Raw genomic sequence first — 14,910 nt, 5'->3', positions numbered from 1 at the left:
ATGTTTTGGGGGATTTACCTTCTGCAACTTACTTAGACATTCACAGCTTGTTTACTTCCTTAGTTCTGACCTCTCTTTCATCTCGGACTTTAGCACAAGAATATTACTTTCCGCAACAAAATGCTTTCTCATCCAGAAACATTTCTTTTACCTTCCAATTTTACATACTAAAATATTTCCATACCTATAACTTTCTTTTTTCTAGTTTTAGACCCTTTCTTAAATTCATATTCTGAAACAATCCCTATGAATGTTATCTGTGCATTTAAATTTGCACAACATGTTTCATACAAGGAGAAGGCTGGACAATCCAGCATATACAAAAACTGCTCTAATCTTTCTTTCTCCCGGGTGGCATTCAAGGGGTTGGGGCACAGGATATTTTTAAGCCTGACATATCTCCCTTATCATTATCACAATGCCATCAACTTTAAGTGAATTCCCCACTGTCAATTGTACCCAGAAGTTCCTTTGAGGCCTTTTTCTTGTACTTGGCATATTGATATTCAGTGGAGGAGTCCCTTTCCATCCTTTTCTTTCTTTTTTTTCCCCCTTTTTTATTTGGCTTTATTCACTTAACGTAATGTTTTCAAAATTCATTGATGCTATAGCATGCATCCATGTTATTATTATTATTTTTATTAGCTACACATGACATTACAGTGATCTTGGCAATTCATACATTTGAATCAATTGGGGTATAATTTCTCATTTTTCTGATTGTACAGATTGCAGAATCACACTGGTCATAGAGTCACCTATATACATACAGCAATCATAATGTCTATTCTATTCTGCTGCCCTTCCTATTTCCCCTTCCCCCCCTCCCCTCCCATCATTTCTCTCTATCCAATCTAATGTGACACACTTTTTTTTTCTTTTTCTCCTCACAACATCATACATGTATTCTGTACAACGATGAGGGTCTCCTTCCATCTTCCATGCAACTCCCCTTCTCCCTCCTTTTCCCTCCCACCTCTCTTCCCTATTTAGTGGTAATCTTCTCTCCATCCTTTTCTTTAAGCTTCCTTGAAGATCCCTTTGCAGAGGCTGCCTACAAAACACCTGTCAGTTTTAGTTTCTGTCTTTTTGGGGGCTGGGGGAGGGGATTCTGCCAGTCTTCCCAGGCATTTAGTTTGATGGGATACTGTTATAGCAAGAATTGCTTTGCCCCAGTGATGAATATCCCCTGGCCAAATGAGATGTCTTGTCAGATCTTAAAAAGGGAGATTATTCCTGTTCCCACGTCATGAACTGACAGTGCTGGAACCTACAGCCACATCTTTATGGCCAGTAGCCTCCTCCACACACACACATCCACTATGGGCAAAAGGGGCTGAATGTCAGGGCAGAGGCCAGGTTCTCCTTATGCATTTTTCTACAGTCCAGGAGCTTTTCTGGGATTTTTTTTTTTTTTACAGTGAGATTGTTCTGTGGCTGCCTGGGGCCAGGCTGAGAAACAGGACTGAGAGTGCCAGCACTGGGTTTAGAAGATTTAAATCTTTTTTTTTTTTTTTTTAAACACTTTCTTCTTGTGTGCTGCTATCCTTGCTATACTTTTGGCACCTTCAACTTAGTTCCTGACTGTTAAAACCCGTTATTATACAACTGCATAAATGTCTGGTACATACAGAATCTCTTTCATATACTTTACCCTTGATAGTCCAACCTCAACTTCGAGATTGTATAATAATCTGGAAAAAAAAATTTAAAAGACCAAATTGTGTTACAGTAAACTCTCTTTCTCTTCAGCTTATACCTATAGGTGGACCATTCAGACAAGATCTCTCTGCTCAAGAGACTACTAGTAAGATCAACACAGCATGGCCTATATCTTAAAGGGCTAGTCACAGATACAAAAAATACAGACAAGAGAGGATCACCAAAACCAGGGCTAACAGAAAGGAACCTTTAAAACAGACAGACCTGCACATACAGATTTCTTCCATTTACTTTATCTTTGGCAGACCAACTCCAACTGCAAGAGTGCATAATAATCCAGAAAGCTATTCAAAGGCCAGATCATTAACAGTAAAACATTATCTTAGAAAGCTTATACTTAGAGGTGACCCTGCAACTTCCTTTACCTTTGACAGACCAACTTCAATCATAAGATTGTACAAAAAATAAACACAGACAACCAGAGAGGAGCACCCAAACTATGGCTGGCAGATGGGAACCTTTAAATTGACCAGCCAAAATCTTTCCCAAGAGACTACCTATTATTAGATCAATGCAGTATTGACCACATCTTAAAAGGGGCAGAAACAGATACAAACAAAACAGAAACACAGACAACAGAGGGAATTCCCCAAAACAAGGCCAACAAACAGATTTGAGAACTTAGACCAGAAAGGAGTAAATATCCCTAGGTTCTCAAGTCTTGCTTAACCATGACTCCTACAGCAGTGGCACCACAGAAGTCCCCATAAAGAGGAACCAGATTGTAGACTGAAGGGTCTCCGCATGCACACCAGATGGCCAAGGGTGTCCTGACTTCACTGAGTTCAGTTTCCTTTTTCTAAAAGTGGACTAGGATGGAGCAACCTGTAGCATTTAGGAGTTCCCAGAACCAAAAGGAGCTTTAGCAATTAATGAAAAAGGTAGTAAACTCCCTTTACTCACAGCAATAGCTTCTCCAGACCAAGGCAAACTCACCCTATCTCCTAACTCTCTTGCAGTTGGTGCTCAACAAGTTCGCCAACCCATTAAGTTTGTGAATCACGTTGGGCTAGGGGGTAATCACACTACTGTGATTTCCCCCACGTTCTGTGATTTCTTCCCCTCTGCGTGTTAATAGTTGTATGCGGTTTTTCTTCTGCCAGTTCATTCCATCGAACCTTCGGAAGGCGAAGGAGAGTATTCCTTTCGTCCTAAACAGTAATCACCAGGGAACTATAAACTTTAAAATGGTTTATGTTTTGAAAATTTTACCTTAAAAAAATTAGTTCAGGCATTCATTTTACAGACCCCTGCGGAGCAATTCACACTCACCACTTACAAGCACGCCCATCGCCTTAGCGGGATTCAGCGGAGGTTTGCAGCCCCTTGGGGGATGTAGGAGTCCGGCGTTACGCCACGGGGGGGCGGGGCTTGGGGCGGGGTCCGGGGCGGGGCGCAGTGGCCTCGAGGAGGCGGTCCGGCGGCGGTCCGCGCCTGTTGCCGTGAGAACCCGTGACAACAAAGGCGCAGGCGGCGGCGAGCTGAGCCTAGGAGTCCTGCGCTGGCCGCCGGAGACCCGGGTTTTCCCGAGCCGGTCAGTGTACTGTGGGCCGGGCCGGGCGGGGCGAGAAAGCGGGGCGCCACCCGGCTCTCGGCGTCTCTGCGTCCCCTCCTCCTGGCTGCTGGCCGGGAGTCGGGGCCGCCGCTGGCAGGGGGCGGTTGGTGTGCCGGAAAAGACTGGAGTCCTTACTGGGACCCGGGTGAGCGGCCGGAGATAGAGCGGCGCTTCCGGAGGGTAGTTGGGTGCCCCAGAGGTGGAAAGGCCTGCGGAATGGGGCCAGAGTACGTCTTGGATTTATATGTCTCACTGCGGGATGTGAGGAGGGCCTCCTTTTTCCCGTCGTAGAGATTGAAACTTTGTTTTGTCGCAAAACTCTTTTTTTTTTTTTTTTTCCATCTTAAGAGATTGAAACTGAGGCATTCAAGCACTGTGGAAACCTAAAAGCATCCCTCAGTAGCAGGTGATAATGGAAAAAAGAGGGTACCCAGATTCTTTCTTTGAAACACCTCTTAAATAACACCGCCTTCTCTAATTTTAAAAAATCTTTAAATTTTTTCACCTTTTTACTTATTTATGCATTTGAGGCCTTTTATAAGATCTTTATACGATTCACTATCCATCTGCTGGGAAGTTTCTTACAAAAATATTAAAATTAACAAACCACGATTTTTAGACAACCATTACTTTCTGAGAAACCAAGAGCATTAAGATGGCACTGGTAGTTGGAGACACCCTCATCAGTGACATGGGAGGTCAAATAAATACTGCTCTTGCTTTTGTTCACACATAAAATACCCATTGACCCTAAATATTACTAGCTTATCAGATTGCTTTCTTTTTTTACATCTATAACCAATAATACATATGTATCTGATGTCTGTAATCAGAATCTGAAGACATACTACTGGTTTAAACCTTGATTTCTTGACAGTTTACAAGCCTTATATTTATGAACCATTATTATTTTTTAATGATTAGGTGAATTTCAATTGCCTAGGTGGCCAAATTTGTTTATAGATATTCCCATCATAATAGCAAAAAAGTGAAAATATCCTAGTTACATTTGATTTTTTTATTATTATTAATTTCATTGAAAGTAGTTAGGGTTGGCTTACCATAGACCATAATTTTTGTTTTAATGTGATGGCATAAAAAATAAAATGATATGTATGATACAGACTTCAGTTGTAGGGTGTTCACAGACATTTGAAAGAATCAACTCAGCATCCCTAAAGTCTGGAAAAATTTCCAATACCAAATGATTTTTGGAGTCCTTTAGGATCCAAGAAGGAATTTACCATACATAGGAGTATTATTTTCTGCTGCAGAATTTCTTTAGAATGATTAAAACTGGCAAGATTGCCATCTCTTTATTTTGGCTGTAAAGGATAGCTTGTTGGCTCTGTTTTGGGATTTTACAGCCCAAGGGACCTAGTATTGTCATACTCTCAATGGGATCCTAGTAGCATGATGTAAATGGTTTTTGTTGTGATCCTTTTCAAATTGTCTACTTAGAATTATAAATGCATGGTACTGCTGCAGAATTTTTAAGTAGGCTAGTGCATATTAAACATGTTGTCATTAACATCTTCATAGCAGCAGTGTGTAAAATGTTATTTTGTGTCCAGTAGCCTGCTAGTATAATGATAGTGATCAAAATACAGCTTTTGCAAAGAATCTAGCCTGATACCCAAATGATTACTTTTCATTACCTGTACTCAAACACTGTCATAGATTACGTGTTACATTTTTTAGAGTTATACAATCAAGATTGTGAAAATGGATGTACAAGTTTTTATGCAAATGGTGGCAATAGAATTGCTGAGTCTGTGTTTAACTTTTTGAGGAACTGCCAGTCTGTTTTCCAAAATAGCTGTACCATGTTACATTCCCACCAGGAGTGAATTATGTTCCAATTTCTCTACACCCTCACCAATGCTTATTATAATCTATCTCTTTGTTAATAGTCTTGCTAGTGAGTGTGGAGTTGTATTCATGATTTTAACTGCATTTTTCTGACAGGTAATGATGTTGAGCATCTTCTTATGTGCTTTTGGACATTTGTATGTCTTCTTTGATGAACTGCCTTTTCAGATCCTTTGCTCATTTTAAAATGGCTTTTTAAAGTCTTTGAGTTGTAATAGTTCTTATTCACTTATTTATTTACTTATTTTTATTTTATTTGTTCTTTTTAGTTATATATGACAGTACAGTATATTTTGACATTTGTATACAAACATAAGAGTATATCTTTTTGTAATTAGGATCTCAGTCTTGTGGTTGTACATAATGTGGAGCTTCACTGTGTAATAATTCTTTTTAGTGGGGAGGGGTACTGGGGATTGAACTCTAGGGCACTCGACCACTGAGCCACATCCCAGGCCCTATTTTGTATTTTATTTACAGACAGGGTCTCACTGAGTTGCAAAGCACCTCACTTTTGCTTTGAACTCGTGATCCTCCTGCCTCAGCCTCCCGAGCTGCTGGAATTACAGGCATGTGCCACCGTGACCAGCTGTAATAATTCTTTATATAGTCTAGATGGAAGGTCTCATATTAGATTATGACTTGCAAATGTTTTCTTCCCTTCACTGAGCCGCCAGCTGCCTCCTTTCCTTTTTTTTTTTCCTTCCTTCTTCCTCCTATTACTAGGGATGGAACCCAGGAATACTCTACCACTGAGCTTTACCTCCAGCCCTTTTTAGATTGAGACACAGTCTCATTAAGTTGCTGAGGGTGACCTTGAATTTGTGATCCTCCTACCTCAGTCTCCTGAATAGCTGGAATTACAGGTCTGTGCTTCTATGCCCAGTGTCTTTTCTCTTTCTTGATGGAGTCCTTTGAGGCACATAGTTTTTAAGTATTTTTTCATTTAAAGTTTGTATATATTTTTTTAAATTGCTTTTGCTTTTTGGTGCTATATCTGAGAAATCATTGCCAAATCCCAGGTCTTGAAGAGTTACTCCTGTGTTTACTTTTAAAAATTTTAGGGCTGGGGATATAGCTCATTCAGTAGAGTGCTTGCCTCACATGCACAAAGGCCTGGGTTCAATCTGCAGCACAAAAAGAAAAAAGAAAAAAAAATTATAGTTGAAGCTCTTAAATAAAAACCTAAAAGTCTGTGATTCATTTTTGGTATTTTATATATATATATATATATATATATATATATATATATATATATATATATATATGTATTCAATTTTGGTTATTTTATATGTATATATGAATGAATTCCAACTTCATTCTTATACAGAGGATATTCATTATTTGTTGAAAAAACTGTTCTTTCCCCATTGAATTATCTTAGCACCCCTATTGAAAATCAGTTTTTGTAAACAAGCCGTTTTATTTATTTATTTATTTTTAAAAATATCTTTATTTTTTTTAATTTATTTATATGTGGTGCTGAGGATCGAACCCCGTGCCTCACAAGTGCGAGGCAGGCGCTCTGCCTCTGAGCCCCAGCCACAGCCCCAGTGGGTTTATTTTTGGATTCTTAGTTCAGTTGTGTTGATCTATATGTCCTATGCCAGTACCACATTGTTTTGTTTTTTTTATACCTTTATTTTATTTATTTATTTTTATGTGATGCTGAGGATTGAACCCCAGTGCCTTCACACCCAGTGCTGGCAAGTGCTCTACCACAGAGCCACAACCCCAGCCCACCACATTGTTTTGATTATTGTTGCTTGGTTTTGAAATTAAGGAAGTGTGAGTTCTACTTTATTGTACTTTTTCAAGATTGTTTTAGCTACTCTGTGTCTGATGAGTTTCTATAAATTTCAGGATTAGTTTGTCAATTTCTTCAAAGAAGTCAGCTGGCATTTTGATTAAATTGATATGGGGAATGTTGACATCTTAACACTATTAAGCCTTCCAGTCCATAAACATAGGACTTTTGTCATTTGTTTAGATCTTCTTTTATATTCTTTTAGCAATACTTTGTAGTTTTCAGGTATATATTTTACATATCTGTTATTAAGTTTATTCCTAAGTATTTTGTTCTTTTTGATGCTAATTATGAATAAAATTGTTTTCTTAATTTTCAGGATGTTTATTGTCAAGTTTAGTTGCCAATTTATTTATTTATTTATTTATTTATTTTTTAGCAGGGATTGAGCCCAGGAACCCTTAACCACTGACCCCTATCTCCAGTCCTTTTTATTTTTTATTTTGAGATAGGGTCTCATTAAGTTGCTCAGGACCTTGCTAAGTTTCTGAGGCAGGTTTTGAACTTGTGATCCCGCTCAGCCTCCTAAGTTTCTGAGATTATAGGCATGTGCCACCGTTCCTGGCATCAGTTCAATTTTATTGTGTGTGATAATGGGGATTGAACCCAGGGATGCTATATTCCTTAGCTATGTCCACAGCCCTTTCTAATTTTTATTTTGAGACGCAGGGTCTCACTAAATTGCCCTGGCTGGCCCTGAACTTGAGATCCTTCAGCCTCAGCCTCCTGAGTAGCTTGAAATAAAAACACTAGTTTAAAATTTTTAATTTTTAAATAAGAATTTTTAAAAATTTGTTTTACTTGTTGATGGATCTTTATATGTGGTACTGAGATTTGAACCCAGTGCCTCATACATGCTAGGCAAGCATTTTGTCACTGAGCTACAGCCCCAGCTCTTAAATAGGAATTCTTTTTTTTTTTTTTTTTAATATTTATTTCTTTTAGTTTTCGGCGGACACAACATCTTTGTTTGTATGTGGTGCTGAGGATCGACCCGGGCCGAACGCATGCCAGGGGAGCACACTACCGCTTGAGCCACATCCCCAGCCCATTAAATAGGAATTCTTGAAACTGTTTTCATGGATTTACTTCTGATATTTCTGGAAAAGAGGAGATACTATTTTTATAGCTAGCTACAAAATCTAATACAAATGTTTGCTTTTCTCATGTGTATTTTTACATATTATTTTTCTTTTCTAACTCTGACTATTCAATATTTAGATTAATGAACAGGGAAACATTACCATTATAGAAATAAAGGCACAGTGGAATTCCATTTACCTAATGGTTAGTTTCATAATTTATCAACTTATGGCCTCTGCCTGCTTGAATATTTTGAAGCAAATTCAGGCATCATATAATTTTATCAGTAAATTAATGATGTACTTTCCAAGACACATTTACTATCTGTAACTATTTTCAACTAAAAAAGAATCTGCTTTAATTGACTTTAAATTGTGGGTAGTTTTATTAAGGTAAGCAGAGTCAATAACTTGTCTTTTGTTTTGATACACAGGAGTCCAGATCTCATGTAAAATGGGTGTTTCTCACACTAGATACTGAACTTTAAGTAAATAACCTATTTAGTAAAATCTAAGCTGCCATGGAAGAAATACCAGTAAAAGTTGCTGTAAGAATTAGACCTCTACTTTGCAAAGAAGTTCTTCATAATCATCAAGTTTGTGTGAGAGTTATTCCAAATACCCAGCAAATTATCATTGGGAGAGATAGAGTCTTTACTTTTGATTTTGTTTTTGGCAAAAATTCCACTCAAGATGAAGTTTATAATACTTGTATAAAGCCCCTAGTATTATCACTTATTGAGGGGTATAATGCAACGGTTTTTGCCTATGGACAAACTGGATCTGGGAAGACATACACCATTGGAGGAGGCCATGTTGGTAAGATATTCATATTCTTTGGCTTTTATTTGAGAAAATAGAAAAAAGTGAAAATATGACAATATCTGACACACAGTAGATGTTTGGCATGTTGATTGAATAATTAGAGAATATATAGTATAATCAAATGTGATCATAAGATCATTATATTTGACAGATTAGTTTTTAAATATTGAAAGTCCATTAAATAATCGAACTTATGATGGTATTTTCTTGAGGAAAGATGTTTAAGACAATGTTTAGTGCTAAGCTTACCTTGTTATTTTGAACAAAGTTTAAAATAGAGATAAATAAGTTGATATGATCAGATTTTGCATTCTTTAATAAACTGTTTAGAAATATTAAGAGTCCTACAACTAGGAGTTAGGGGCAGGAAGAAAAAAAATTTTTAAACCTTTTTTTTAATTATTTTTTTTAGTTGTAGATGGACATAATACCTTTATTTGTTTATGTGGGTGGTACTGGGGATCGAAACCAGAGTCTCACACATGCTAGGTAAGCACTCGACCACTGAGCCACAACCCCAGCCCAGAAAAATTTATTTTGTAGTTTCAAGTGTATTTTAGAATATAATTTCTTCTAATTGTAATAATAGTGTAGAAGAGGTAGAATCATGGGATTTCTTATAGACTTGGTGGGACCCTGGAAATCATTTCTCTTCACGAAACACGAGGAGCTCCAGCCAAGGAAATGAATTCTTTAGTTACGTGATTGGTAATGGAATGGGGATTGAAAGCCAACTCCTCTGTTGAGATTGTTTATAAGCTTTTTTTTTTTTCCTTTTATGGTAAGAAAGTATTTAGGCTGGGCATGGTAGTGTATACCTCTAATCCCAGTGATTTGGGGTCTGAGGCGGGAGAATTCAGAGTTTAAGACTAGCCTCAGCAATTTAGCAAAGTCCTAAGCAATTTAATGAGATCATAAGCAACTTAGTGAGACCCTGTCTCAAAATTAAAAATAAAAAGGGCTGGGAATGGAGCTCAGTGGTAAAGCACCCCTGGGTTTAATCCCCAGTACTAAAAAGAAAACAAAAAAAAGTCTTTATTCAGGATTGGTGTGCTGAATGTAGAGACCACTGCAATGGGATTTTTGCAGTGAGGGAAAAAGATTGTCTTGATACCAAATACAGTATGGACTATAAGAGGGAATTTATAGCCAAGGAACAAGGTGGGGCCAATAGAAAATTACTATGAGGTAACATCAAGAGTAAGAGAAATTCTGGCTAAAATCAACTAATAGGATTCTTGCCCAAGACAGGCTAGTGTGATTAGATATCTCCTGGGAGATAGTAGAGGATTAGGAACCATATCAGATATTGAGAGTGGAGGATTCTTCTATTTTAGTCCAGCTTTTTTTTTTTTTGCTACTGTGATCAAAAGACCTGACAAGAATAATGTAGAGGAGAAAAGTTTATTTGTGACTCATGGCTTCAGAGGTCTCAGTCCATGGATGGCTAACTCTGTTGTCCTGGGCCTGAGGTGAGGCCTGAGGTGAGGCAGAACAATATGGCGGAAAGTAGCAACTCGGGACATTGCACAGGAAACAAGAGACCTCTGCTCACTGGGGACAAAATATGTACTCCAAAGGCAAGCCCCCAGTGACCTACCTCCTCCAGCCACACCCTACCTTCCTACAGTTACCACCCAGTTAATCCATTCAAGTGGATTAATACACTGATGAGATTAACCTCTCATAACCTAATTTTTTCCCCTCTAAACTTTCTTGCATTTGTCTCACACATGAGTTTTGGTGGACACTTTGTATCTAAACCATAACACTTGCTAAACTGACTTAATACAGTTCTTTTTTTTAATATTTATTTTTTAGTTTTAGGTGGACACAATATCTTTATTTTGTTTTTATGTGGTGCTGAGAATCTAACCCAGTGCCTCACGCATACTAGGCGAACGCGCTACCACTTGAGCCACATCCCTAGCCCTAATACAGATCTTAATAATAACTGATTTTTTACAAAAAAGTGCACAGATTGCCTAGGAGAATGTTCAGAAACTTGAAGAAAGGTTGGCCAAGTAAAAAAATCTTTTTCACGGTTGTCAAAAAGCTTTAATCAGAAGCTTTTTGTGAATATTACTTATGAAAGCTGAATGAGCTTGACATTTTAAGAATCTGAGCTTTTTTCACAACAAAGTCTTCAAAGCATTTCTAAAAGTTATTTTGTGAAGAAACAAAACCATCTTTTAGGAAATCACATGCCAGAATGACTTCTTGTACATTCCTGCCTCCTATTCCTTTATCTCATACTCAAACTCCACCTTCACATCTGCTTCCAAGGAACATACCTCTGACACTAAAAAAGCACTTGGAAAACCTGGTTCAGTGTGATATAAAGCAAACTTTTGAATATTGTACATATGCATTATTGCCTGAAATTTTAGTGTTCTCTCTATATAGTGGCTCAGTAAATTTTCTTATTTTCATACTTCTCAAATGTAGAATATGTGACTTTCAGAAACTTGTCTCATGGGCTGGGGATGTGGCTCAGCGGTAGAGTGCTCAACTAGCATATATGAGGCCCTGAGTTCTATCCTCAGCACTGCATAAAAATAAATAAATAAAATAAAGGTATTGTGTCCAACTACAACTTAAAAATAAATACTTAAAAAAAAAAAAAAACTTGTGGCTCTGAAGAAGTCCTTGTTTCAAAGATTATATTGAGGGACCTGAAGTGCCCAGTATCCTTCAATTTTTTTTTTTTTTTAAGAGAGAGAATTTTTTAATGTTTATTTTTTAGTTTTCGGCGGACACAACATTGTTGTTTGTATGTGGTGCTGAGGATCGAACCCAGGCCGCACGCATGCCAGGCAAGCGCGCTACCACTTGAGCCACATCCCCAGCCCACCTTCAGTTTTTTTGAATTTATTTTTTAGTTATAGGTAGACACAATATCTTTTTTTTTTTTCATGTGGTGCTAAGGATCGAACCCAGTGCCTCACACATGTCACGCGAGCGCTTTACCTCTGAGCCACAACCCCAGCCCTAGTATCTTCCAATTTTAAAAAATCTATATATAATTAAATTTTTCTAATGAAAATTGGGTTTCTTTTGAAGATGGTAATTTTTTAAAAAATTGGCAAATGGTTTATGATCTTAAAGACCTACTATCAACTTTACACTAATAGTACTTTTGAGATATTCAGAACCTAGTGATATAGTTATATTGATTTTTTTTTTTTTGTGAGGGAATACTGAGAATTGAACCCAGGGGCACTCAACCACTGAGCCACATCCCTAGCCCTATTTTATATTTTATTTAGAGAAAGAGTCTTAGCACCTTGATTTTGCTGAGCTGGCTTTGAATTCGTGGTCCTCCTGCCTCAGTCTCCTGAGCTGCTGGGATTATAGGCATGCGCCACCACGTCCAGTAGTTATATTGATTTTTATTAAGAGGTCATGAGTATACCCTTTGTATACCCTTTAAACAGTATATACTGTCTAAATGATGGCTGTTGAAGTATTAAACTTGACAGGTTCTCTAATTTAGTCTATTTCAGGAATATAACTACCAACATTGCAAATGTGGTAGTTTTGTTTTATTTTTCCTTATGGTGCAGGGGATTGAACACAGGGCTTCACAAATGCAAAGGAAGTGCTCTACCACTGAGCTATATATAACCCCATCCCTCAAATGTCTCTAAGGGCACCAAAATACATGTTTAAACGTATTATAAATATTTGACATTTAAGTTTTTAAATTGCTGTGCATTGTTACCTGCTGATAAAGGGAATAATTGAGCTGTTTCTGGTCAGTCGAATATTTTGGCTACTCTAGATTGCTTATTTATATTATAGTTTGAAAGAATTTAGGTATTTTCTTCTAGAAACTTCTTTCTAGAAGTTTTTGAAAAGGAATTTTTTTCAAAAAATATATATTTTTTTAGTTGTACTTGGACACAATACCTTTATTTTATTTATTTATATGTGATGCTGAAGATCAAACCCAGGGCCTCACACATGGTAGGCGAGCACTCTTACAGCTGAGCCACAACCCCAGCCCTGAAAAAGAATTTTTGTTTTCTTCCTTTTGTAAAAACCTATAGCTTCCTTTACTTGCTACACAATGGCAGCTTTAAATCTTGAATTAGGAAAAAGGCAGCCATCCTAGTTACCCAATAAGTTCCAAGGTTTTAATACTGCAGATATTTCAACAAAATTGGCACAGGTGCATTAAAATAGTTTGGAAATAATAATACAGAACTTACATATCCTTTATATATTTTTCAAATGTATATGAAAATGTATATATTTTTAAATGATCTGTCATTCACCTATTAATTTTTCTCAAAAGAATAGAACTCTAAAAACATTTATTTCAAAATTTACGGTACTGGTATGTTTGTTCCTCAATTTGAGTTGTCATAGGCATCCCAAATCTGAAACAATGGGATTTAATGTCTTAATAAAGGTTCAGGTTTTTTTTATACTTATTTTTTAGTTGTATGTGGACACAATATCTTTATTTCATTCTTATGTGGTCCTGAGGTTTGAACCCAGTGCCTCATGTGTGATAGGCGAGAACTCTACCACTGAGTCACAACCCCAGCTCCAAAGGTTCAGATTTTTGAGATGAGTGTTGCCTCGAATCTAGTTTGGTAATCTACTTGAAAGCAAGGTATCTTTATTTTTATTATTATTATTTTATTTAGTTTTTGAGATAGGGTCTCATTAAGTTCCTTAGGGCCTCAATAAATTGCTGAGCTGGCCTCAAATTTGTTATTCTCCTACTGTAGCCTCCCAAGTTGCTGGAATTATAGGTCTGTACCCCTGGGCTGGGATGTAGCTCAGCGCAAACCACTTGCCTCACATTCTCAAAGCCCTAGGTTCGATCTCCAGTTCCAAAAAAGAAAGACAAAATAAAGAACCACACACACACACACACACACACACACACACACACACACAAAGATTTAAAAAAAAAAAAAAGGTGTGCGCCACTATATCTAGCTCAGAAAGCAAGTTATTAAGTTTCATTTGAGGGCAGACTTTTATTGCTTTGAATATATTTTCTCTGATACAATGCTGAACATGCTGAAGCTGGTTTACAAAATGTATCTAACCTTAAGTTTCAATTTATACCTCCATTTATTATTTTTTTTTAAGAGAGAGAGAAATTTTTAATATTTATTTTTTTGTTTTCGGCGGACACAACATCTTTGTTTGTATGTGGTGTTGAGGTTCGAACCCGGGCTGCACGCATGCCAGGCGAGCACACTACCGCTTGAGCCACATCCCCAGCCCTCCATTTATTTTAAATTTTATCTTTTATACTTTTTTTTACTATTTTAAAAATCGTGGAAAATATACATAAATACAAACAACTAGTACTTTTAATTGTACTTTTAAGTGCATAGGTATTTGGTATCAGATATATATTCACAGTGTTAATACCACTCTTTCCAAAAATTTTTATCTCTATATCCATTAAGCAATGAATACCTTAGCCTTTACCCTCTAATTCCAATTTACTTTCTATCTCTGTAAATATTTGACTATTCTAGATATTTCATAGTAGTAGAATCATATAATGCTTGTCTTTCTGCTTCTGACTTCTCTCAGCATATTGTAGTATGTATCAGAACCTCATTTCTTTTTGACTGAATAAATCTCATTGTATGTATATACTAAGTGTTATTTATTCATTTCTCTGTCAGTGAACACTTGGTTTATAATCTCCTTTTGGCTTTTGTGAATAATGCCACTGTAAACACTGGTATACAGATGTCTGTCATAGGTATATGTAAAGCTGCTTTAACTCCTTTTTTAAAATGGAACATAAATAAATGTTCACTCAAATGCTATGGTACTAATCTGTGTTCCAGGTTGTGTAAGTTGTGGATTCAAATAATGATGTTGATATGTTCTCTTCCTTGTTCCTGGATTCTTTTTCTAGGCTTGGGCAGAACTGGCCTTTCTACATCTCTCCTGTATACATATCCTGTCACCATCAGACTGCTTTGCTTCCCTGCAATTTCTACACCTTTCTATTTTCAAGTCCCCTTCACCTTTCTACCCCACCCCAAAATCTCAGTAGATTC

The 14,910-nt window shown here is 37.1% G+C and overlaps 1 protein-coding gene across 8 annotated transcripts in view; it reads left to right on the top strand.

Annotated features, from left to right (window-relative positions):
• Positions 1-3,151: 3,151 nt before the first annotated feature.
• The window catches only part of Kif27 (kinesin family member 27), a 90,247-nt gene continuing 78,488 nt past the window's right edge, over positions 3,152-14,910 (top strand). For 3 of the 8 annotated variants that reach the window (XM_058585008.1, XM_058585007.1, XM_046462434.2), the window contains exon 1: positions 8,718-8,857. Coding sequence is in view for 5 of the 8 variants with exons in the window: in XM_046462430.1 (XP_046318386.1) it covers positions 8,560-8,857 (298 nt within the window). In the remaining 3 variants the exon portion in view is untranslated. Of the gene's footprint in view, positions 3,257-6,469; positions 8,858-14,910 lie in introns of those variants that run through there. The other 5 variants (XM_058585005.1, XM_058585004.1, XM_058585006.1 and 2 more) reach the window with 3 other exon arrangements.

Source organism: Marmota monax, unplaced genomic scaffold (genome assembly GCF_021218885.2).
Source record: "Marmota monax isolate L192 unplaced genomic scaffold, Marmota_monax_Labrador192_F-V1.1 WCK01_AAM20220418_F8-fsc00336, whole genome shotgun sequence".
Lineage (NCBI taxonomy): Eukaryota > Metazoa > Chordata > Mammalia > Rodentia > Sciuridae > Marmota > Marmota monax.
This window is presented reverse-complemented; position numbering and strand designations above follow the sequence as displayed.